At 42.7% G+C, this 24,435-nt stretch overlaps 1 protein-coding gene across 5 annotated transcripts in view; it reads left to right on the top strand.

Moving 5' to 3' along the window:
- The window catches only part of kcnt1b (potassium sodium-activated channel subfamily T member 1b), a 39,334-nt gene that overhangs the window by 12,068 nt on the left and 2,831 nt on the right, over positions 1-24,435 (top strand). Inside the window, exons 3-33 of one of the 5 annotated variants that reach the window (XM_077601322.1) lie at positions 1,232-1,270; positions 5,568-5,647; positions 5,881-5,986; positions 6,072-6,131; positions 6,638-6,686; positions 7,267-7,326; positions 7,406-7,480; positions 7,619-7,702; positions 9,163-9,257; positions 9,328-9,508; positions 10,970-11,134; positions 11,219-11,355; positions 11,889-11,952; positions 12,029-12,137; positions 12,242-12,350; positions 13,287-13,436; positions 14,378-14,613; positions 14,696-14,909; positions 14,994-15,099; positions 15,177-15,349; positions 15,421-15,492; positions 16,417-16,551; positions 16,635-16,746; positions 16,823-16,924; positions 17,007-17,090; positions 17,173-17,301; positions 17,452-17,472; positions 18,177-18,456; positions 21,561-21,623; positions 21,777-21,827; positions 24,315-24,399. In XM_077601322.1, the coding sequence (XP_077457448.1) occupies positions 1,232-1,270; positions 5,568-5,647; positions 5,881-5,986; positions 6,072-6,131; positions 6,638-6,686; positions 7,267-7,326; positions 7,406-7,480; positions 7,619-7,702; positions 9,163-9,257; positions 9,328-9,508; positions 10,970-11,134; positions 11,219-11,355; positions 11,889-11,952; positions 12,029-12,137; positions 12,242-12,350; positions 13,287-13,436; positions 14,378-14,613; positions 14,696-14,909; positions 14,994-15,099; positions 15,177-15,349; positions 15,421-15,492; positions 16,417-16,551; positions 16,635-16,746; positions 16,823-16,924; positions 17,007-17,090; positions 17,173-17,301; positions 17,452-17,472; positions 18,177-18,456; positions 21,561-21,623; positions 21,777-21,827; positions 24,315-24,399 (3,426 nt within the window). The remainder of the gene's footprint in view (positions 1-1,231; positions 1,271-5,567; positions 5,648-5,880; positions 5,987-6,071; positions 6,132-6,637; positions 6,687-7,266; positions 7,327-7,405; positions 7,481-7,618; positions 7,703-9,162; positions 9,258-9,327; positions 9,509-10,969; positions 11,135-11,218; positions 11,356-11,888; positions 11,953-12,028; positions 12,138-12,241; positions 12,351-13,286; positions 13,437-14,377; positions 14,614-14,695; positions 14,910-14,993; positions 15,100-15,176; positions 15,350-15,420; positions 15,493-16,416; positions 16,552-16,634; positions 16,747-16,822; positions 16,925-17,006; positions 17,091-17,172; positions 17,302-17,451; positions 17,473-18,176; positions 18,457-21,560; positions 21,624-21,776; positions 21,828-24,314; positions 24,400-24,435) is intronic. The other 4 variants (XM_077601323.1, XM_077601325.1, XM_077601324.1 and 1 more) reach the window with 4 other exon arrangements.

The following is a 24,435-nucleotide window of genomic DNA, read 5'->3' as shown; positions in this document are numbered from 1 at the left end:
TGACAGAATTGGGTTATCGCATCCGTTTTGGGGGAATTATCGGGTTTTTGTTGTTGCTATTGAGCAGGGGTAGGGAACCGAGCTACGAGTGATTGGTCGTTTGTGTCTTTGTGCCATTCGATTGGATGGCCACCCATTCAGGGTGTCTCCCGCCTCTGGCATGAAGGCAGCTGGGATAAGCTCCAGCACCCCCTGCGACCCTAGTGAGGGAAAAGCGGTTCAGAAAATGAGATGAGGTACTTTTAAAAAAATAATTATTGTGCAAAAGTTGTTATACAGCGTACACAATTTGAAATGATTAAAAAAACGTATAAAGTACAGGAAAAAACGTATAGATTGACAGGTATGCGTTAGCAACATCGTAATAATGTTGTCAAACGAATTGTAAGACTTTTTGTACTGGCAAAATGACAAATAAAATGCACATATTTTTATTTGTACCGTAAAAAAAATATTTTAATATTTTTATTATGTTTAAAAATATTTTTACATATTTTTACTATTTTTTTTAATTTTTATTATTTTTTATACTTTTTAAAATATTTCTATTATTTGTTTTATTTGTGTATATTATTATATTTTTTGAATATTGTTTTGAATATTTTTTCAGATATTTTTTGGAATATTATTATTATTATTTATTTATTTTTATGACTCTCAAGGAATAACATTAATAAATATGGATTGTTAATGGCTCTCTTTGTCAAAACAGTTACCAAACATTACTATGGAGAGTTAATTCAAGACATACTAAAGGAAAGTGTTGAAAATATGTGTTTTAACATCAAACAAACGCAGTTGTTGGTCAAAATCCGTGTGTATTATGAAATCGATTGACTCAGCCTTATTGTCTCATGCGGCGATATGTTTCAGTGGAAGGGGATGTGCAGGTCCTCCCTCGTTAGCGGGCTCCTTCCTGGCTTTAATGGACGCTCCATTAGGCAATTTAGCCAGGCGTAAATGCCGTGACTTCTTGTCAGAAACTTTGCAAGCATCAAGTCTTTACTTCCAAACCATCTCTGCCTTAAGCGCTCTCTTGCTCAATCCATATCAGACTTCACTTCCGATCGGTCGCGCCGACCGACCTCCCGTGGTTTGCATTCCGTGCGCCATTGTTGTTGTTTTTTCGCTTTACGTGAAGCGAGCAAAGCGATCGGCTGCGTTTTTTTGTTTGGCTACGTATTCCCTCGGCTTGGTGGTCCTAACCGGTGTCCACGTCTTTTGCATCCAGGTATCAGGAGGAGTACAGTATGGACTCCACCAATGCCCAGTAAGTCTTCACGTTCGCATGCATGGCATGGCGCGTTGCCCAGCACGAAGGACCGCGCAAACACAAAACCAGACCGTTGACTGCACCGTTTTTTGTTTTTAATTTTTTTTTTTTTTTTACGGTGGGTGAGTGGTTAGCGCGTCGGCCTCGCAGTTCTGGGGTCCTGGGTTCAAATCCAGGTCCCTCCACCTGTGTGGAGTTTGCATGTTGTCGCCGAGCCCTGGAAAACATGATCGTAAGTATGGCGTTGTCATCTGATGCTGCCGCTAAAAAGGAGTGGGCGGAGTCACCGTGAATTGGTCGGCCAATTGCAGGGCCCAACAACAACAGTCACATTCATAGCTAGGAAGGATTTAGCCTAGCATGATCGTAAGTACGGCTTTGTCATCTGATGCTGCCGCTAAAAAGGAGTAGGCGGAGTCACCGTGAATTGGTCGGCCAATTGCAGGGCCCAACAACGGTCACATTCATAGCTAGGAAGGATTTAGCTTACAATTAGCCTAGCATGGATGTTTTGGGGATGTGGGAGGAAACCGGAGTACCCGGAGAAAACCCACGCTAGGAAGAATTTAGCTTACAATTAGCCTAGCATGCATGTTTTGGTGGCGTGCGAGGAAACTGTAGTACCCGAAGAAAACCCATGCAAGTCCCGGCGTAGCATGGAAACTCCGCACAGTGAGGACCCACCTGGGCTCGAACCCGCGACCCCACAACTTTGAGGCCGACGCGCTAACCATTTTTCCACCAAGCCACTATAATCAAATCTTGAAAATCTAAATATGGCGCGCCGGTGGATGAGTGGTTAGCGTGTTGGCCTCACAGTTCTGGGGTCTTGGGTTCAATCCCAGTTGGATCCTGACTGTGTGGAGTTTGCATGTTCTCCCGGGATTGCGTGGGTTTTCTCCTGGTACTCCGGTTTCCTTCCACGTTGCAAAAATATTGGGCATCTACTAGCAATAAAATCACAGAGGAAGAATGATTGGACGCCGATCGTCACCTCGGGATGGGCGATGAGTGCTTGTTTTTTGTGACGGAATGTGTTATTGGTGGCCATCTTGTGTGTGGCGAAATGGAATGCACACCTTTGCAGGATATCTAGCATCTAAGCTAATGTTTCCCAAGCTGTGTGCCGCGGGAAATTGCAAAATGTCGTACAATTTAATATTCAGAGAGAAAAATAAATATGAATATAATGAGATTAAAATTGAACTATGACAAGGTTCAAATCAAAATATGATGAACGTTAAACTATAAGATTTCATTTTGTTGCTTATTTTTCTCGAACATGAACCGGAAGTTGTTTGCTTTCAACTTTTGACGACGTAAAGTATGCATGAGCACATTTTTGGCGTAATATTAGGAGATTAAAGTCATATTTGGAGAAAAGTCATAAAATGATGAAAACATGACTTATTAATGGTGACATTAGCTAAGTCAGTGTGAAAAATGACATTTTGGAATCATTTTGGAGGTTTATATGATTCCTGTTGATAAAACTTTGATGAGAATGACTATTATTAATATACCTCGACATACGAGTGCCCCGACATATGAGCAATTTGTATGTTACAAGCGTGTTGCCGTGCAAATATAAATTGTTGCAATGGTCAGCCGGTTGCCGTCCAGCTCGTCTGAATATGCTCACGCGGCATCTTCCGCCACGCGCTAACGGTCAAGCCTTTTGAGTCGATGCCAAATTGAATCAAGTTTTCAGGAAGGAAATAAGTAGCCGTGGCAGTGAAACGTGATCGCTTCATGCCAGGCTTCCTCATTAAAATGATTTAATGTCTTTAACGCTCAAACAGAGTGGATGACTTAAGGGCCAGGATAAGCAACAACAACCACAACAACCACAACAAGAGGTAGAAGGATTAGGGAAGTCAAATTTTAAATTAAAAAATTGGCTTTGGGTTTGATTTGTTTCATAAAGGGACAGTACGCAGGTGTCCAATTCGGTTTGATGGACACTCCACATTCATAACAAATGAATCTTCATGTATTTTTGGCCCAAAAGTGAACTGACTGGCCAGTATGGACGGCGCTAGACGTCCAATTGATTGGGATCGGGTGTGGAGACTGGACGTTCATTTGGATTGGACGTCTAACGCCGTCAATGGCGCGGAAAGATGAGCATCCACGGCCCATTTAAGTGAATCTATCAATGTCAATAACAGGCAATGAGTTCATTTTGCGGCATTTCCTTGTCATTTTACAGTATTTAAAGGTCACTTCTGGTAAATTTTGGATCATTTCCTATTGATTTTCGGGGATTTTCTTTGTTTATTTGTCGATTCCTCATTATTTTTGGGCATTTTCACGTCACTTTTGGTGAATTTTGCATCATTTCCGATTGATTTTGGGCGACTTTCTTCTTCATTTGTCAGTTTTTGATGATTTTTTTGGCCATTTCCAATTGACACAACACTTACCGTATTGGCCCGAATATAAGAGGATTGTTTTTTGCATTGAAATAAGACTGAAAAAGTGTCGTCTTACATTCGGGGTCTAGACATAATACCCATTAGCGAGGCTAGATGGCGCCAGATATGTTTAAAGCGAATGCTGAACACTGATGGTTAATGCAGTTATTGCAATTTTGTTGTTGTTTTTTGGTTCATTTACATTTGAAAAAGCAGAAGCCATTCATTTTTCAAATGTGATTGCACTTTAGTTAACATATTTAAATGTTCAGCAGATATTAAAATAACTTTTTCTCCCCAATATATGATTATAATTCTTTGTTTCAGATGTACTGTCATTATTTTATGTAGAAAAATTGAATTTGGTGTTCAAAAAGTCTTAAAAATAATCAGCGTCGTCTTATATTCGGGTCAATACGGTAATCCTGCCGTCCGTCTGGTTTCGACATGCTTTTTCGACCCGAACGTCTGGGAGATGTCGGCTGTTGAGTGTGGCTTTGCAGTAAATTAACTTGGACATTTCCTGCCCTGGAAGCTGTATCCATGGCGACAAAGCCAATTGGTTGCGACAGAGGAATTAGCGTGGGGAACGCTGCTTTTCTGATTATCATCCGCCTACTCTTTCCTCTTTTGTGGCCTCTCTTCATCTCGTCGCCTCCACGTTCCTTTAATAAGTCCCTCCGTGTCAGAGTGTTGGAGAACCCGCATTTATTCAAATCACCCTCAACATCACCACAAAAGCTCAAGTGGTCATTTTCCCCTTGGCAGGGCTTTTTAGTTTATATTTTTTTTCAAAATATGCAGGAAACAAAGAAATAATTCAAAATACGTGCATTAATTGAGGGTTAGATTGTTTGCTCATTTGTATTTTTGCCTTTTTTTCCCCCTCCGGGTACTCCGCTGTCCTCCCACATTCTAAAAACATGCTAGCTAAGCTCATTTTACGCTGAATTGCCCCTGGCGATTGTTTGTTTGTATTGTCGTGGCCTGCGATTGGCTGGCCACCCGTTTAGGGTGGCCCTCCCCAGCCTGGTAGTTACCTGGGATGGGCTCCAGCACCCCAAACGACCCTTCAGAAAATGAATGACTGAAAGAATAGACATTAGGACAAAAATAAATGTATATTTATATATATTTGTATGTATGTATGTAAAATAAAAGATAAATAAATAAGCGTGTTGCTGAAATATATGTATATATATACACGTACATAAATAGGTAAAAAATGAGTTAATAAATAAATAAATATATAATTTAAAAAATATATATATATATAAATAGATAGATAAAAAAATAAAAGAGAAATAAATAAATAAGCGTGTTGCTGAAATATATGTATATATACACATGTATTTGACCTATTTATGTACATGTGTATATATATACATATATTTCAGCAACACGCTTATTTATTTATTTCTCTTTTTTTTTATCTATCTATTTATTTATATTTGTTTATTTTTTATTTATTCTTTTTTAGAAAAATTTATATGTTTATTTATTCATTTATTTATTAACTCATTTTTTACCTATTTATTTAGGTCTATAATGTCTTTTCCTGTGTCTGTATTCTCCCCCTCTTGCTACTGTAACAATGAAATTTCCCGAATATTGGATGAATAAAGTTATCTCCTCTAATCTAATCTAATTTAATCTAATCTAAAAACTAGGGTGGTCCTGATGTTGCTCTCGTGTATAGTCATCTGTATCGTACACCGTATTTTTTTTTCTACACGTCACACCTGAATATAAGTCGCACCGGCTAAAGAAATGATATTTCCATATTTCCACCTTGCTCTATATTGCTTGCACAGTAAAGATCTCCTTGGTTTTGTAGTTTGATTTGACAAAAACTGAATGTTTTCCCACCTACGTAGGGTGCAGGTTGAGTTCTACGTCAATGAAAACACCTTCAAGGAGAGGCTGAAGCTTTTCTTCATCAAAAACCAAAGGTCAAGTAAGTCACATCCTCTTAATCAATGTGTCAATGCTTTTTTCCGCCATAAATTTGATTGATTTATTAATAAAGGGACAGTACGCTCACCACTGAAGAAAAAAAATAAGTAAATAAAAAATCTTATCATAAGGGTGACCCTACTTTGCGATGTCTGGGGTACATTAACGGCGATAGGGAACCGTACACGTTGCGACAAACGAAAAAAAAGAAAGAGCGTTTGTCTTTTTTTCCAGGTTTGAGGATCCGCCTGTTCAATTTCTCCTTGAAGATCCTCACCTGCGTCCTTTACATCGTGCGAGTCAGCCTTCCCGACCCCATGCAGACCAACGGCCACCCGTGGTCAGACCCCCGTGATCCCACCCCCCCCTGGCAAAATGTAATGGGCACCGATGAAATAATCCAATGTTTTGTTTTTTAACGACAGCGCAATCATCCGGAATTCCAGCTGGCCAAATCCGGGGGGAGAATCTCCAGAAATCAACTGGTACGTTCCCCTCAGCGAGCGGTACCTAATTTGTATTTTTCCCTGTTCCGTTCAATTTGAAAAACTTTATTGTTCTTGTGCGAAGGATCAGTGTGTTATAATGAAATCACTGTAACAAACATGCCGTATTGGCCCGAATATAAGACGGTGTTTTTTTGCATTGAAATAAGATAGAAAAAAGGAGGCAATGATAGCCAATTAGCAAACAAATAACCTTAAAGTTCCACAAAAGTCACCTAGAAATCGCCCCAAATTAGCAGAAAGCGACCAATAAACCCAGAAATTCACTCCAAAACTTCCAAAATTTACAGGAAGTGACCTAGAAGTGCCCTAAAATTGAATTGAATTGTGCCTGGGTTTTCTCCGGGTACTCCAATTTACTTGAATTGGCTGTAGATGCTCATCTTTCAGTGCCATTGATGGCACCAGACGTCCAATCCATTTTGAATGAATGAATGCATGTCTTGTAGTACTACTAATCGTCTTTTTTTCTTATTTTTAAACAGGAAATTAATTTTCTGGGTTACCAGACCAGATCCGTTGTGGGGTATCCAGGTGAGTGTTTTAAAGTTTAAAGTTTCAAATCACAACTAATGTTTGTCGAATTGTTTTGCATGGCCAAAACATACCGTATTTTCTCGCATATAAGCCGTATTATTAATTCAGAAATATGATGACTGAATCAAGGCTACGGCTTATATGCGCACAAGACTTACAGCGTTGCTATACTCTTTTTCACCAGTAGATGTTGGTAAATTAACATTTACTATTGTTGGTTATTTTCAGTTTTGCAGTAAGAAAACAACAATTACTGGTTGAATTAATTCCTTATGATACTAATAATGTGCTTTTGATTCATACAGTATCTCAGAAATACTACATAATTTCGATGATTTTTCCTTCAAATTAACACATTTGTACTCGCTATTAAAACCATGAATATGAAGGTGAAAATTGGGAATCTAGGGCGGCTTATACGCGAGAAATTGTCAAATTCAACCATTTTAAGACCATTTTAAGGGTGTGGCTTATACACGGGGGCGAGAAAATATGTAAAAAAACATCTTAATCAACTATTGCACAACAAAAAACAATAACGGAAGTTGAGTTTTGTTATTATTCCCATTTTTTTTAGGTTACAGTGGCTTTAATCGGTTTTTGGGAGACCATGTTAATCACATATCTCAGCTACAAGGTAAAAACTCTCTGGAATTTCCATCCTTTGGCAAGCGCCGCCATTTTTCTAACCCAAATTTGATCCATTTGTGAACCAGGGCAACATTTGGGAGCAGATATTCCAGATATCCTTCATATTGGAGATGATCAACACCGTGCCATTTATTATCACGGTGAGTTAGGAGCACTAAGTTAGCTCTTTAGCATTAGCATTTTAGGGGCTTTTCGTGGGCGGTGGTCAGATATTGACCACACCCCACCACGGGTTGACTCGCCCGGCTCATATGGCGACCTCTCTGTTTTTCCCGTAGATTTTCTGGCCTCCTTTACGCAACATATTTGTCCCTGTTTTTCTAAACTGCTGGCTAGCCAAAGGAGCCCTGGAAAACATGATCGTAAGTATGGCGTTGTCATCTGATGCTGCCGCTAAAAAGGAGTGGGCGGAGTCACCGTGAATTGGTCGGCCAATTGCAGGGCCCAACAACAGTCACGTTCATAGCTAGGAAGAATTTAGCTGACAATTAGCCTAGCATGGATGTTTTGGGGACGTGGGAGGAAACCGGAGTACCCGGAGAAAACCCACGCTAGGAAGAATTTAGCTTACAATTAGCCTAGCATGCATGTTTTGGGGGCGTAGGAGAAAACCGGAGTACCCGGAGAAAACCCATGCAAGCCCAGGCGCAACATGCAAACTCCACACAGTGAGGACCCACCTGGGCTCGAACCCGCGACCCCACAACTGTGAGACCGACGCGCGAACCATTTTTCCACCAAGCCACTATAATTAAATCTTGAAAATCTAAATATGGTGGGCCGGTGGATGAGTGGTTAGCGTGTTGGCCTCACAGTTCTAGGGTCTTGGGTTCGATCCCAGGTGGGTACTGACTGTGTGGAGTTTATGTGTTCTCCCTGGGCTTGCGTGGGTTTCCTCCAGGCACTCAGGTTTCCTCCCACATTCCAAAAACATGCTAACTAGGTTAATTGTACGTTAAATAGCCCCTAGCTAGTGATTGGTTGTTCCCGAAGTCAGCTGAGATAGTCTCCGGCACCCCCGCGACTCTTATGAGGATAAAGCGGTTCAGAAAATGAATGAAAAAACTCTTTTTTTTACCTGCAAAATAATAATAATAATAATAATCGGACATAGGCTTTGTCATCATCATTGACTCGACAAAAGCCTAATTGTCATCATACCCAGAAACTGCGTATGACGAAATTAGTAAATTAAATAATATAATAATAATTAAATTAACGAAATTGCTAAATTAAATAATATAATAATAATTAAATTAACGAAATTGGTAAATTAAATAATATAATAATAATTAAATTAAACAAATTGGTAAATTAAATAAATAATATAATAATAATTAAATTAACGAAATTGGTAAATTAAATAAATAATATAATAATAATTAAATTAACGAAATTGGTAAATTAAATAATATAATAATAATTGAATTAATGAAATTGGTAAATTAAATAATATAATAATAATTAAATTAACAAAATTATTTAATTACACACTTTGGGGGTGGGACTAAAAACTCCAAAAGAGATAACATTGAGTTCATTGGTTATCTCGCTCCCACCAAATAATATATTTATCTGCAAAACCAGCAACAATGGAAAAATGTGATTTTTGAGGGTATCAGCAGAGTTAGAAAGCGGTCTGAGGTTCTGAGGAGGAGCTTCAAATAGGCGGGCAGATGGTTTGCGGGGAATCTGCCGCCAAGCGGACCTGCAGGACAGGTGGCGCTTTCACGCCACAACACTTTCCAATCAAATTCAAATGAAAATAAATCCATATAATATAATTGCTATAGTATACTGAGTTCTCCTGTCACCTTCTCAGAACGACTTCCACCGGGCCATTCAGAGGACCCACTCGGCCATGTTCAACCAGGTGGTCATCCTCATCTGCACTTTACTGTGTCTGGTTTTCACCGGGTAAGGCCGCCGCTGGAATGGGCCGAGTGCCCCTCGGCAGACTTGGCAAGCGGCGGTTGGGGGTCCGCAGGGCTTGCGGCATCCAGCACCTGGAGAGAGCCGGGAAGAACCTCAGCCTCTTCGACTCCTTCTACTTCTGCATCGTGACCTTCTCCACCGTGGGCTACGGAGACGTGACGCCGCAGATCTGGCCCTCGCAGCTCCTGGTGGTCATCCTCATCTGCGTGGCCCTGGTGGTGCTCCCTCTGCAGGTAGTTTTTGAAACTGTTTGCCTATGGCGGTTCATGAGCCAAGCTAACAAAATGCTACATAAGTGTAATGCAAAAAATGATACATGCATAGACTATTTTGACACTTCAAATAAACCGGTGGGCTAGTGGTTAGCATGTTGGCTTCACAGTTCTGGGGTCGAAGGTTCGATCCCAGGCGGGTCTTCATTGTGTTCGGTTGCCATGTTCTCCCCTGGCTTGTGTGGGTTTTCTCTGGGTACTCCAGTTTCCTCCCACGTCCCCAAAATATGCATGCTAGGCTAACTGTAAGCTAAAGTCTTCCTAGCATGGGTTTTCTACGGGTACTCCAGTTTCTTCTGACGTCCCCAAAACATGCATGCTAAGCTAACTGTAAGCTAAATTCCTCCTAGCGTGGGTTTTCTCTGGGTACTCCGGTTTCCTCCCGTGTCCCCAAAACATGCATGCTAGGCTAACTGTAAGCTAAATTCTTCCTGGCGTGGGTTTTCTCTGGGTACTCCGGTTTCCTCCCACGTCCCCAAAACATGCATGCTAGGCTAATTGTTAGCTAAATTCCTCCTAGCGTGGGTTTTCTCTGGGTACTCCGGACTCCAACCACATCCCCAAAACATGCATGCTAGGCTAACTGTAAGCTAAATTCTTCCTAGCGTGGGTTTTCTCTGGGTACTCCGGTTTCCTCCCATGTGCCCAAAACATACATGCTAGGCTAATTGTAAGCTAAATTTTTCCTAGCGTGGGTTTTTTCTGGGTACTCCGGTTTCCTCCCACGTCCCCAAAATATGCATGCTAGGCTAACTGTAAGCTAAAGTCTTCCTAGCATGGGTTTTCTACGGGTACTCCAGTTTCTTCTGACGTCCCCAAAACATGCATGCTAAGCTAACTGTAAGCTAAATTCCTCCTAGCGTGGGTTTTCTCTGGGTACTCCGGTTTCCTCCCGTGTCCCCAAAACATGCATGCTAGGCTAACTGTAAGCTAAATTCTTCCTGGCGTGGGTTTTCTCTGGGTACTCCGGTTTCCTCCCACGTCCCCAAAACATGCATGCTAGGCTAATTGTTAGCTAAATTCCTCCTAGCGTGGGTTTTCTCTGGGTACTCCGGACTCCAACCACATCCCCAAAACATGCATGCTAGGCTAACTGTAAGCTAAATTCTTCCTAGCGTGGGTTTTCTCTGGGTACTCCGGTTTCCTCCCATGTGCCCAAAACATACATGCTAGGCTAATTGTAAGCTAAATTTTTCCTAGCGTGGGTTTTTTCTGGGTACTCCGGTTTCCTCCCATGTCCCCAAAACATGCTAGGCTAACTGTAAGCTAAATTCCCCCTAGCTATGATTGCCGATCCTTTGCCTCCACGTGCCCTGCGATTGGCTGGCCACCGATTGAGGGTTTCCCCCTCCTGGTCCCCGTAGTTATCTGGCTCCAGCACCCCCCGCAACCCTTGTCAGAATTCCATTTCCTTTGTTTTAGTTCGAAGAGCTGGCCTACCTGTGGATGGAGAGACAGAAACTGGGCGGAAACTACAGTCGCCACCGAGCGCAGACGGAGAAGCACGTGGTGTTGTGCGTCAGCTCGCTGAAGATAGACCTGCTCATGGACTTCCTCAACGAGTTCTACGCCCACCCCAGGTTGCAGGTGGGGCGTGGTTAAGAGAAAACACACCCGCAAAGAAGGACAAAATAGTCGCCGAGACAAACGGTGACTTTCCCCGTCTGGCAGGATTATTACGTGGTGATCCTGTGCCCGACGGACATCGATATTCAGGTTCGCCGCATCCTCCAAATTCCTCTCTGGTCTCAGAGGGTCATCTACCTTCAAGGCTCGGCGCTCAAAGACCAGGACCTGATGAGGGCCAAGTCAGTCACCTATTTGGGGGCCGGATTTGCGTGATTGAGTTGTCGTGACGGGCTGGGAATCGTGAAGAAATGTTCCGATAAGTATTTGCCGGCTGTGTCCTCATCTTTTAAACCGGGGGGTGTCAAAGGTATGGCACGTGGGCCGGCAGTGGCCCACTAGGGGGACCGATCGGGCCCCCTAGTGGGGTCGTTCTGGTTGACGGGCACTTTGGAGCTCATTCATGCTTTACGTAAAGACTTTTTTAGCATTTTTTGGGTGGGGTGGCGGCAAATGATAGATGTTCAATTCACTTAAACTGGCCCCGCCCAGTCAAAATGGATTGGACGTCTAGCGCCGTCCATGACGGAAAATAAGTGAACTTTTTGGCCCCAAAATAAACTGCTCCAGTCCTCATGAGATCTACTTGGACAACCCTGGTTTAAAAAGATGCTAAAAGGCAGCACACTTATAATAATGCGTTTTAATTGACCCCGCCCCCAAAAAATAAAAATACAAAACATGACATACTGTCTTATATCTTGACCTGCTTTAGAATGGACGACGCCGAGGCATGTTTCATCCTCAGCAGTCGGAATGAGGGCGACAGAACCGCTGCAGTACGTCACAACGCCACCAGGTGGAGCCCTCCAGTTTGACGCCCGTCTAATATTTGGTCAATATTCCTTTTTTCAGGATCATCAGACTATTTTGAGGGCTTGGGCAGCAAAGGACTTTGCTCCAAACTGTCCACTTTATGTACAAATTCTTAAGCCGGAGAACAAATTTCATGTTAAATTTGCTGGTAAGTCGCTCAAAAAAGTATGACCGTATTTTCTGGACTATAAGCCGCACTTTTTTTTCATTTGCTGGCCCTGTGATTGTGATTTTTTTATTTTATTTTTACAGATCACGTGGTATGCGAAGAGGAGTTCAAGTACGCCATGCTGGCATTGAACTGCGTGTGTCCCGCCATGTCCACTTTAGTGACTCTCCTCGTTCACACGTCTAGAGGACAGTAAGTCAGCGTTCTCCAACGGCGGCCATCTTTTTTTATCTTCATTTGCCATGAAAAATCGACTTGTGAGCAACTTGCTATTCCACTAGCAAAAAATAGGATGACTGTTTTAGGAAAATGATCTAAAATTATTTTTCTTTTTGATTTATTTTATGAAAAAAAGAGAAAAAGAATGAGCATTAGCATTAGCATTAGACGTCCAATCCAAATTGATTGGATTTTTTTTAAATCACAACCAAGGTAGCGCACGGCATTAATTTTTTTTCACAAATGTATTAAAGGAAAACTAAATAATAAAATTGAAATTGATTAGAAATAACATATGAGCACTGTTTGAGTGACTAACTCCCTCTAGTGGTCAAGCGGAAAACTGCAACTGAATGTAGGCTGCATTTAAGCTTCTTTTATGGGCAGTATTAAACAGTGGCGGGCCGTCAGGGCCTTCAAGGCCTTCTCTGCTGGCCTAAAAAATATCTGAATTATATATTATATTTTGTCCATCAATACTTATTAAATAATTCTAAATTGTCTGTTAGCTTCCTTTCATTGCTTTCCCCCCTGTTGCACTCCTTCCAGATGTGTGTTTTCATATTGAAGCATTTAACCAATCACATTTCAGCCATTAAATGCTGCTAGGAAGTGGATTTTACTCGTTGAAGGCGCTACGAGAAAATGCACGGACCGCCACTGTTATTAAACCATCATTTCATAATTCGCTGTGGACCAATAAAAATAACGATCATGGGGCATAGTTTGGCATTGCTATTGAAATGTGAAAAAAATAGTTATCTTGAACATGTTTAATGAATTTCTTGTTAGCACGGCGTCACTGCAAATCTTTCACTGTTCGATTTATCATACTTTGTGTCATCTGACACTTTATTTGACATTTTCTCAGCTTCAAAACAGTCATTTGTTGTTGTGTTGTGTTTGCAGGGAAGGCCAGTTGTCACCGGAGCAGTGGCAAAGGATGTACGGCCGTTGCTCCGGTAACGAAGTCTACCACATCCGATTGTGCGACAGCAAGTTTTTCGGGGAGTACGACGGAAAGAGCTTCACTTACGCCTCCTTTCATGCTCATAAGAAGTAAGCCATGCCTTCTTCCAAATGCTCTTGGCTTATTTACGTGGCCAAGTTTATCCTCTTGAACATTAATAAGCCTGCAGATTTGCAAAACTGTTCCTTGGATCACCAGAATAAGACAAAAGACCTCGTGTTATGACGTTTTTTTTGTATAGTAAGGCTTTTTTCTTCGAAAAACGACATAGTATAGTAAAGCTTTTTTTCTGAATAAACGACATAGTCTAGTAAGGCTTTTTTTCGTAAAAACGACATAGTATAGTAAGACTTTTTTTCGTAAAAAACGACAGTTTAGTAAGGCTTTTTTTTTGTAAAAAACGACATAATTTAGTAAGGCTTTTTTTCGTAAAAAATGACATAGTATAGTAAGGCTTTTTTTGTTAAAAAAAACACATAGTATAGTAAAGCTTTTTTTTTCTTAATAAACGACATAGTATAGTAAGGCTTTTTTTCGTAAAAAACGACATAGTATAGTAAGGCTTTATTCATAAAAAATGACCATGCATAGTAAGGCTTTTTTCGTCCTAGTCAGAAAAAAAACAGCTAACATTTCGATTCGGTGGACGAGTGGACGGAGCGTGGGCCTCGCAATTGTGAGATTTGAATCTGGCTGACCTTCAGAAGGGTCGCGAGGGGTGCTGGAGCCTATCCCAGCTGACTTCGGGCACCGGGCAGGGGACCATCACTCATAGCTAACGACAATTAGCCTAGCATTCGTGTTTTCGGGAAGTGGGCGGAAATTGGAGTACCCGTAGAAAAGCCATGCAGGCCTGGGGTGAACATGCAAACTCCACATAGGAAGTTCGAAACCCACTTGGGATTGAAACCTCGATCTCAGAACTGTAAGGCTGACGCGCTAACCACTTGACCACCCCTAATGATACACTTTGGGGGCGGGACTACAAAAAAACAACCTAAAAACCTGAGCCTTAACTTCCAATGGGCAGGTACGGGGTGTGCCTGATCGGCGTCAAACGGGAAGACAACAAGAGCATCCTGTTGAACCCCGGTCCGCGTCACATCATGGCCGCCGCCGACACCTGCTACTACATCAACATCACCAAGGAGGAGAACTCGGCCTTCATCTTCAAACAGGAAGAGAAGCACAACAAGAACTTGTCCCTTTCCGGCCTCTACGACGCCCCCTCCAGGCTGCCCGTGCATAGCATCATCGCCAGCATGGGTGAGTGCAGGTTGTCTGGTTTATTTTTTTACGGTCCCGACGTGAACGAGTAGTCGTCGTCCGTGTGCCCCCCCCCCCCCAGGCACGGTGGCCTTCGACCTCCAGAACCCGGACCCCCCCGAGGACAGCGGCAAGCTGGCCCCGCCCACGGAAAACGGCGCCGGCAGCCGGCGTCCCAGCATCGCGCCGGTCCTGGAGATCGCCGACTCTTGCGCCATCCTGCCGTGCGATCTGCTCAGCGACCAGTCGGAGGACGAGACCAACCCGTCGGACGAGGAAGGCTCCGTCGGCTCGGAGTGAGCGCCAGACGGACGGCCCTCCCACGCGTAACGCCGAAAAGGGGCAAACCACATGTTTGTGTCCCCCCCCTCCCCGGGCAGCTTTGTGAAGGGCTACCCCCCCAACTCCCCCTACATCGGCAGCTCTCCGACGCTGTGCCACCTCCTGCCGCAGAAAGCTCCGTTTTGTTGCCTGCGCTTGGACAAGGTGAGCGAGGGGGCGACTTTGGAGCGACTTCGGGGGCGACTTCCGGGCGTAAACGCCGCCGCCCTCCCCTCTCGCAGGGCTGCACGCACAACAGCTTCGAAGACGCCAAGGCCTACGGTTTCAAGAACAAGCTGATCATCGTGTCGGCCGAGACGGCGGGGAACGGTCTGTACAACTTCATCGTCCCGCTGCGGGCGTACTACCGGCCCAGGAAGGAGCTCAACCCCATCGTGCTCCTGCTGGACTACCAGTGAGTTGCCACGGATACGGCGGGACCACACTGACGTCCGGGTCCCAGAGGTGCTCCTTCTTTCCCCGCAGGCCCGATAACCACTTCTTGGAGGCCATCTGCTGCTTCCCCATGGTCTACTTTATGGCCGGCACCATCGATAAGTACGCCAGGGCGTCACCGTTCCGGCTCAAAATCGCACCGAGGGCTGGCCGTAGGGTTAACCCTAACCCTAATCTCAGCTCCATCCACTGGATGTATAACACAACCCCCTACTACCATAGCTCCATCTTGTGGAGATATAACACAATCACTGAATATGACTAATATCACTACCACCACTACTACTATCACCGCTCCTACTACCACTACTACTAGTACTACTACCAGTACTACTACTACTACTACTAGTACTACTACCACTACTACTACTACCACTACTACTACTACCACTACTACTACTATTACCACTACTACTACTATTACCACTACTACTACTAAAACTGCCAATACTACTACTACTACCACCACCACCACTACCACCACTACTACTATCACCGCTACTAGTACTACTACCACTACTACTACTACCACAACTACCACTACTTAAACTAAAACTACCAATACTACTACTACCACAACTACCACTACTTAAACTAAAACTACCAATACTACTACTACTACCACTGCTACTACCACTACTACTACTATTACCACTACTACTACTACCACAACTACTACTACTACCACTACTACTACTACTACTACTACTACTACTACTACTACTACTACTACTACTTCTACTAAAACTACCAATACTACTACTACCACCACCACTGCCACCACTACTACTACTAAAACTGTCACTACTACTACTACCACTACTACTACCACAACTACCACTACTACTATTACCACCACCACTACTACTACTACTACTATTAACAATACTACTACTACTAGGAAAGCATCATTTTAGAATGTCCAATTGTCAAATTCCTCTCTGTCCAAAGCTGGGGAAATAGTTTTTTAATCAAGTAATCTCTAGACCTTTATCTATTTATTCTGAAGTTGTTTCAATGACGCAGTTTGGACAACCTGCTGCAGTGCGGAATCATCTACGCCGACAATTTAGTGGTGGTGGACAAGGAGAGCACCATGAGCGCCGAAGAGGACTACATGGCCGACGCCAAAACCATCGTCAACGTCCAGACCATGTTCAGGTCGGTGACGGGAGGACGTGGAAGGGGGGTTCGTTTTCTGACGGTCCGTTATCTGAACCCTCCGATTGGACGCCGTCGCTCAGACTGTTCCCCAGCCTCAGCATCATCACCGAGCTCACGCATCCGTCCAACATGAGGTTCATGCAGTTCAGAGCCAAGGACTGCTACTCGCTCGCTCTTTCCAAACTGGAAAAGGTCAGTCAGGACACGCCCCCTCCACATCCAGACACATGGAACGCCATCTTTTTTTCTTTGTTTTTTGTTTTTCCAGATAGAACGAGACAAGGGTTCCAATCTGGCCTTCATGTTTCGCCTGCCGTTCGCCGCCGGCCGCGTCTTCAGTATCAGCATGCTGGATACGCTGCTCTACCAGGTGATACCGCCGGGGGCGGGGCTAGCCGACAGGTCAAACTCCAATTCCAGCCAATAAGATCTCATTTTCTTGCCTTTGACAGTCATTTGTGAAGGACTACATGATCGTCATCGCCAGGCTTCTTCTGGGTTTGGACACCACGCCCGGTTCCGGATATTTGTGCGTGGTGAGTATGACCGCGTCGGAGGAGGAAGGCGTTCTCTCCGGGTTCCCGGCCGGCTTTGACGCACCCGGTCCAATTTCCCCAGATGAAGATCACGGAGGAGGACCTGTGGATCCGAACCTACGGCAGACTCTTCCAAAAACTCTGTTCCTCCAGCGCCGAGATCCCCATGGGGATCTACCGCACCGAGTCGCACGTGTTCGCCACGTCCGAGGCGAGTGGCTCGCCGTTTCAGAGCTGACGTTTGCTATGGCTGTCATTTTTTTCCAGTTTTTTTAAATGATTTGCCTTTGCTTTGTACGCATCCATTCTTTCTTTCTTTCCCTTTTGTTTGGGTGTGCGTTTGTCCTTCTCGTCTTTTCAGAGCAAGGACAGCTATGTTCAGGTAAGACTGGCTCCAGAAATTCTCCCCCCCTGTACACTGCATTGGGGAGAACGGGGTTGCTTGTCATCACTTTTGCCTGTCCATGACTATTTTAGCAACACAATTTTTAGAATTTCTTTACAATTTCTGGCATCCTATTCATTTTGCATCTCATTTTTTTACCGTAATTATCCTTTTTGTCATTTGCTCTTGAAACGACATTTTCTTGAAAGTAACATTTTTTTTGAATGGTTCGCGGGGGTGCTGGAGCCCTGGCAGGCTGAATGGGTGGCCAGCCAATTGAATTGCAGGGCAGGAGGAGACAAAGGACAAAACAATGTTTTGATTGACATTTTTTTTGTATCTAAAGCCATTTTTTTTCATTCATGTTCAGTACCGCTAGGACCAGTTTTTCCCAGCCCCTGCTCTAAACCATCAACCAACTAACCTAAATCCTGATAAATAAATAAATCATACATAAATGTGGCGTATTTTCCGGACTGTAAGACGCACACGTTGCAAGTAAATGCCACTAGGGGGCGATATTACAAAATCTGAACATTGTCTTTACCCACTGGGAAATATGATTTTCGACATTTGACAGCTCCGCCCTCATCTTAAATCGCCGATATCGCCTAATTGCGGAACGGACCCCATTCTCCCCCCAGACGCACACGTCGCGAGACCCCCGCCTGAATTTTTGACGGGTCCTCTGTCCATCTCAGTCTCAGGTGTCCATCAATGTGGAGGAGGAGCGTCGCGAGCGCAAGGAGTCGTGGAAGGACAAGAACGCGGAGCCGGCGGAGCGCCCCCTGCTGAGGAAGAAGAGCATGCAGTGGGCGCGCCGGCTGAGCCGCAAGAGCGGCGTCGGCGGCAAGCCGTCCAGCCGGGCCGAACGCATCTCGCAGCAGCGCCTGGATCTCTACCGCCGCTCCGAACGCCAGGAGCTGTCCGAGCTGGTCAAAAACCGCATGAAGCACTTGGGCCTGCCCACCGTCGGATACGGTCAGTACCGGCCACGCCCACTTGATGGGAATACATCACGCCCTTCATTCTATCACCGGATTGGGGTTTCGGCTGGGTGCGTTTTTCACTTCAACCGATGGCGATGGACGTCCGCACCGTCCAATCGGATTGGACGTCCATCGCCGTCAGCGTCGTTGAAGCGCAACCGTTCCGGTTGCGGCCGAACTCCAACCCGTGTCTTCATCACACACGACGCCAAGTCGTAATTTCGTGTCAACTCGGTTCAATGCAGGCGGGGGGGAAAAAAACGTGCGACATCCTGTCCCATCATGGCCGCTCAGGGTTTCCGGAGGTTCAGCCACAATCCAACAGCTCGATTTACCCAATGAAAAATTGCCAGGCGGCCTTGGAACATCACATACCAGAAGTTTCATCAACAACACTTTGCTCCATTTCCATTAGCTCATTCACTACGGCCATCAATGGGAGTTCATAGGAAACTTAAAATGCCCCAAAAGCAACAGAAAGTCACCCGTAAAAACCCCCAAATCAAGTTGTTTTAGGATCAAATTAAAATTAAGAGTATAGATGTCTATTAAATTTCCTGATTTCCCCCCTTTTAAATCAATCATTGTCATTTTTTCATCCATTTTTTCTGTGTTTTTAGTTCAAAAATCATTTTGTAAAATCTAGTAAAATAAAAATAAAAAAAAAATAAAATAAACATTGTTTTAGATCTATAAAAAACAGAATATTCAGGGATTTTAATCCAGTTATTTTAATCCATTTATATATTTTTAAAAAACTAAATATTATATCTAAAATGGTCTGGCACACATGAAATCGAGTTGACGTTAACGCGTCCCGCGAAGCAACCCGAATCTGACACCCCTGCACTAAACAAAATAAATTTTGATGTCTATGAATGAAATTCAAGTCAAAACTAAACCGTATTTTGCATAAAATATGAAAAAACTCACTTACTTGTGCCTGCTATGGCTCACTCAGGGCGCCGCCATCTTACCTACGGAAGACAAACCAGACCACTTCCTGGTTGTACTGGTCACATGACTTCCTTTTTGAATTTGAATTTACGTGCAGGCAACACCCTTTCGGAATCCAGCAATCTATTAATAAAGTATCTCCAAAATAGCACGTGCGTTGATTTTTCTTAAGATTTTCCCTCCAAAATAACGCATTTGTACTCCTTATTAAAACCATGAATATGGAGGTGAAAATTGTGAAAAGTGTTTTTAGTTCAAAAAGCATTTCGGAAAATCTAAAAATATATTTTAAAAAAAGCTAAAATATACATTTTTTTAGATCTATAAAAAACTGAATATTCAGGGCTTTTAATCCAGTTTTTTTAATCCATTTATATTTAAAAAAATCTAAATATTCTATCTAAAATGGTCCGGCCCACATGAAACCGAGTTGACGTTAAAGCGGCCCGCGAACCAACCCGAGTCTGAACCCTAAAATGCCCTAAAATGACAAGGAAGTGATCCAAAATAAACCCATTGACAACAATACATATCCAATTCACTTAATAATAATAATAATAATAATAATAATAATAATAATAATAATAATAATAATAATAATAATAATCGTACATGGGCCCTGTCGTCATCATCAACAACAAAAAGCCTATATAGATGTATATTATTTTCCTGATTTTCCTCTTTTTAAATCAAGCATTGCAATTTTTTAATCCATTGTTTTTAGTTCAAAAAGTATTTGTAAAATCGAAATATATATTCAAATATTTTCTGTTTTCCGCGTTAATATTAAACATAATTTAAAAATATATATTTTGTTTCCTTTTGAAATGAAAAACTAATTAAAAAATAATTACAAGACGTTTCACCTTACTAAGAAAAAAAAAGCCATCTTGGAAATACAATATATATTGGATTGGATTGGATTGGATAACTTTATTCATCCCGTATTCGGGAAATTTCGTTGTTCCAGTGGCAAGAGGGTGAGGATGCAGGAATAGGAAAGGCATTTTAGACATAAATAGATAGGTAATAGATAGGTAATAAGTAGGTCAAGAAATAAATACATGAATAAATATATTATTAAATAAGCGTGTTGCTTAGGACATATATACATACATACATACACATAAATGTACATGCATGCATACGGTAGGTCTTAACACACAGCCATTTTTTTGTTAAAGAGCCTGACAGCTGATGGGAGGAAGGATCTGCGGAAGCGCTCCTTCCTGCAATGAGGGTGCCGCAGTCTATTGCTAAAGGAGCTTCGGAGGGACTCCACAGACTCATGCAGGGGGTGGGGTGGGAGGTGCTGTCCATGATGGACATCATCCTGCTCAGCATCCTCCGCTCTCCCACTTCCTCCACAGAGTCCAAAGGACAGCCCAGAACAGAGCTGGCCCTCCTGACCAGCTTATTCAGCCTGTTCCTTCCTGTCCCTCTCCGTGCTCCCGCATCCCCAACAAAGCACTGCATAAAACACTGCAGAGGCCACCACAGTGTCGTAGAAAGTCCTCAACAGTGTCCTGCACACTCCAAAGGACCGTAGACTCCTCAGTAGGTAGAGGCGGCTCTGGCCCCTTTTGTATATATATATATATAAATATATATATACATATATACATATACATATACATATACATATATATATATATATAAATATATATATATACATATATACATATATACATATATACATATCCATACACATACATATACATATATATATACATATACATACATACATACATACATACATACATACATACATACATACATACACATACATATACATATATATATATATATATATATATACGGGCTGTGGATGCTCCTCCCTCAGTGCCATTGACGGTTCTACACGTCCAATCCAACTGAACGTTCATCCGCCCCTCCCACTCAAAATGCATTGGACGTCCAACGCCATCCATGGCGTCTTTTCAGGCCCCTCCCCTTGCTCATTCTGCGAACCCCGACGCATGGCTTCCTTCCTTCCCTTCATTGTTTTTTGCATTATCCCCATTTTTCCACCAATCTTGCAGTCAAAAGACGCTCGCTGTTACCCGCCTGATTTTTGCTACCTTTTTTCTCTCTTTCTCTGCCGCTTCCTTTGCCCCGCCCCCTTTTTTGTCCCCCTAGAGGACGTTTCGAACCTGACCGCGAGCGACGTGATGAATCGAGTCAATCTGGGATATTTGCAAGGTAACGTGCGAGCGAGCGAGTGCCCTCGGCGGGCGAGCGCTCGGGCCTAACGGCCTGAGGATCCGCCCCCTTTCGCCCCCTTTGGCCGGCGTCCCGCTAGTCCACGTCCGTCCGCCCAATCGAGTTAACCGTGAATACTATACCGTTACTCAGAGTTGCAGGACGTATCAGAGCAGCCGTTTACGGACGGGAGGCGGCCGTCAGGTTAGCCGCTCCATCCATTTTACCGTACTGCATGTGTGATCTCATCCAGGTCAACAAAAAAAAAAAAAATCAAAGACCAAAAAAGCTCCAGTTCCGTTTGGCTTCTTGAGCGGAGCAGAACGCATCGTTGTCCGTGAACGGAGTCCATCTTGCATCGCCCGCATGGCATCCATCGATTTCACACGCGTACCGTATTTTATGGACTAAAAGTCTCCCTTTTTTTCCTCGTTTGCCTAATAGTCAAGTGCCACATACGTCATTTTTTCCTCTTGACCACTCACAGCCTGTTATGTTGTTTTTAGGTTATAGTTATCGTGCAAACTTATTTTAACAAAGGCCAATTTAGCTTCCATTTTGTTATTTTTACCTTAACGCACAAATGTCAACATGGCGGCCAAATCTAGGCCCGCCGCATCATATTGTGCAGCCCGAGAAAGTAAAACACGAGTGCCGACTTTCTGTTTTAGGATCAATTTCAAATGAAGATTATAGATGTATATTATTTTCCTGATTTTCCCCTTTTTTAAATCAAGCATTGCATTTTTTAATCCATTGTTTTATTTTTGTTTTTAGTTCAAAAAGTATTTGTAAAATCGAAATATATATTCAAATATTTTCTGTTTTCCACGTTAATATTGAACATAATTAAAAAATATATATTTTGTTTCCTTTTGAAATGAAAAACAAATAAAAAATTAATTAAAAGACGTTTCACCTTACTAAGAAAAACTGCTCAAATAAACATTGTTTTAGATCTACTAAAAAACGGAATATTTAGAGCTTTTGATCAAATTCTTTTAATCCGATTTAAAAAATACATACTACTACATCTAAATATTATATCTAAAATGATGTTGACGTTAATTTGGCCCACCAACCAACCCGAGTTTGCTTTAACGTGTTTGTTTTTGTTCTTGAAGGCTCCACTGCGACTTTTTCCTCTTCATTGTTTGGTTGGCGCGACTTATAGTTTTAAAAAAACACGCAATTCTACAGACATTATTCTATTTTCTTAATTTTCTACCAAAAGATAGCTGCATTTATTGCTAATAACCGAGTCACAAACAGCATAGGTCTTCTTCGGCTGTCTTTGTGAGTCCGCTATACTGCCCTCTTGTGGCGACAGTCGGAGGAGGTATAATATCTTAACCGTTTTTTTTTTCGTTTATTACAATATGCGTGTTTCGTGTGAAGAATGTTTTCAAACAAAGACGACTAACTCGAGACGCCGATTTTTTATTTTTTTAGCATTTGCTGTCATTTAAACCATTGATCAAAAGTTTTGAGACACCTAAAAGGTCAAGTGTCTGAGACCTTTTGACCTTCTGTGGATGACGTCATCCATACTTTGATCACAACGGTATTTTGAGCTCCAAACTTTTGTTGCATTTTCCATCCAGTTTAGACGTTTTTTGAGTCCGCGCAGTCCACGCGGCGGCGTCTTTTTCCGTTCTCGCCGGCAAGATGCGTTCTGCTCCCCTCCGCTGGCTTGTGGCTTCAGCCGCCGTCTACGTTTGGTTCCGTCTTGATGGACGCCGGATCCAGCATGTCCTTAAAGCGTGTGTCATGCCGTGAAAATGATGACCATGATGATGATGATGATGATGACTTGGGGCTCTGGACGCCATGTGCATGTTTGATGCTGCGCATGCTTGGCCCTTTTTTTTGTCTGTCAGTGGCAGTGACTGAGGGCAACAAAATCATCCAAAGAGAAATTATATTACAAAATATATATATATTTTTATACTAGTTAAAAAAATCTTTGCAGAACAAACGTTTACTGAAATTCTGGTGTTTGTATAGTAAGTCCCTAAAAATAATGGAAAAAAATGACCATGTATAGTAAGGCTTTTTTAAATAAAAAAAAAACGACATAGTACAGTAAGGCTTTTTTTCTTTAAAAAAACGACATAGTATAGTAAGGCTTTTTTTTCTTAAAAAAACGACATGGTAGAGTAAGGCTTTTTTTCTTAAAAAAACGACATAGTATAGTAAGGCTTTTTTCTTTAAAAAACAACATAGTATAGTAAGGCATTTTTCTTTAAAAAATGACCATGTATAGTAAGGCTTTTTAATGACAATGTATATTGAGACTTTTTCCAATGTAAAGTGAACTTAAGCTTCTTGTGCTTGCAGTCTTCCACGATCTTTCCTGCAGGCCGATTAAAAAAAAAAAAAAACCTGGGCAGCCGGCCGCAGTTTGGACACCCGTGCAGCCCGGACCAAAATGGAATGCGGCTCCACCGGGGCCACAATAAATATTTTTAAAAATCACATAGAAATGAATATACCAAGTCAAATGAACAAATATAATGTGTAATAATGTGTCAATCAATAACTCCATCTACACTTCATTGACCATATATATATGTAGCATCAGACGGCGTGTCATGTGATGGTGCGGTGGCGTTGTTGCGAGGGGGAAATGGCGGGCAAAATACCAGGCCCCCCCAAAGCCGAGCCACCCTAAAAAACGTCTTTCCGCAGATGAGATGAACGACCACCAGAACACGCTGTCCTACGTCCTCATCAATCCTCCTCCGGACACCGTCTTGGAACTCAACGACATCGTGTAAGTGAGCGGGAAATGGAAACGGAAACCCGCGTT

The sequence above is a fragment of the Stigmatopora argus genome, chromosome 5 (assembly GCF_051989625.1).
Source record: "Stigmatopora argus isolate UIUO_Sarg chromosome 5, RoL_Sarg_1.0, whole genome shotgun sequence".
Taxonomy (NCBI): domain Eukaryota; kingdom Metazoa; phylum Chordata; class Actinopteri; order Syngnathiformes; family Syngnathidae; genus Stigmatopora; species Stigmatopora argus.
This window is presented reverse-complemented; position numbering and strand designations above follow the sequence as displayed.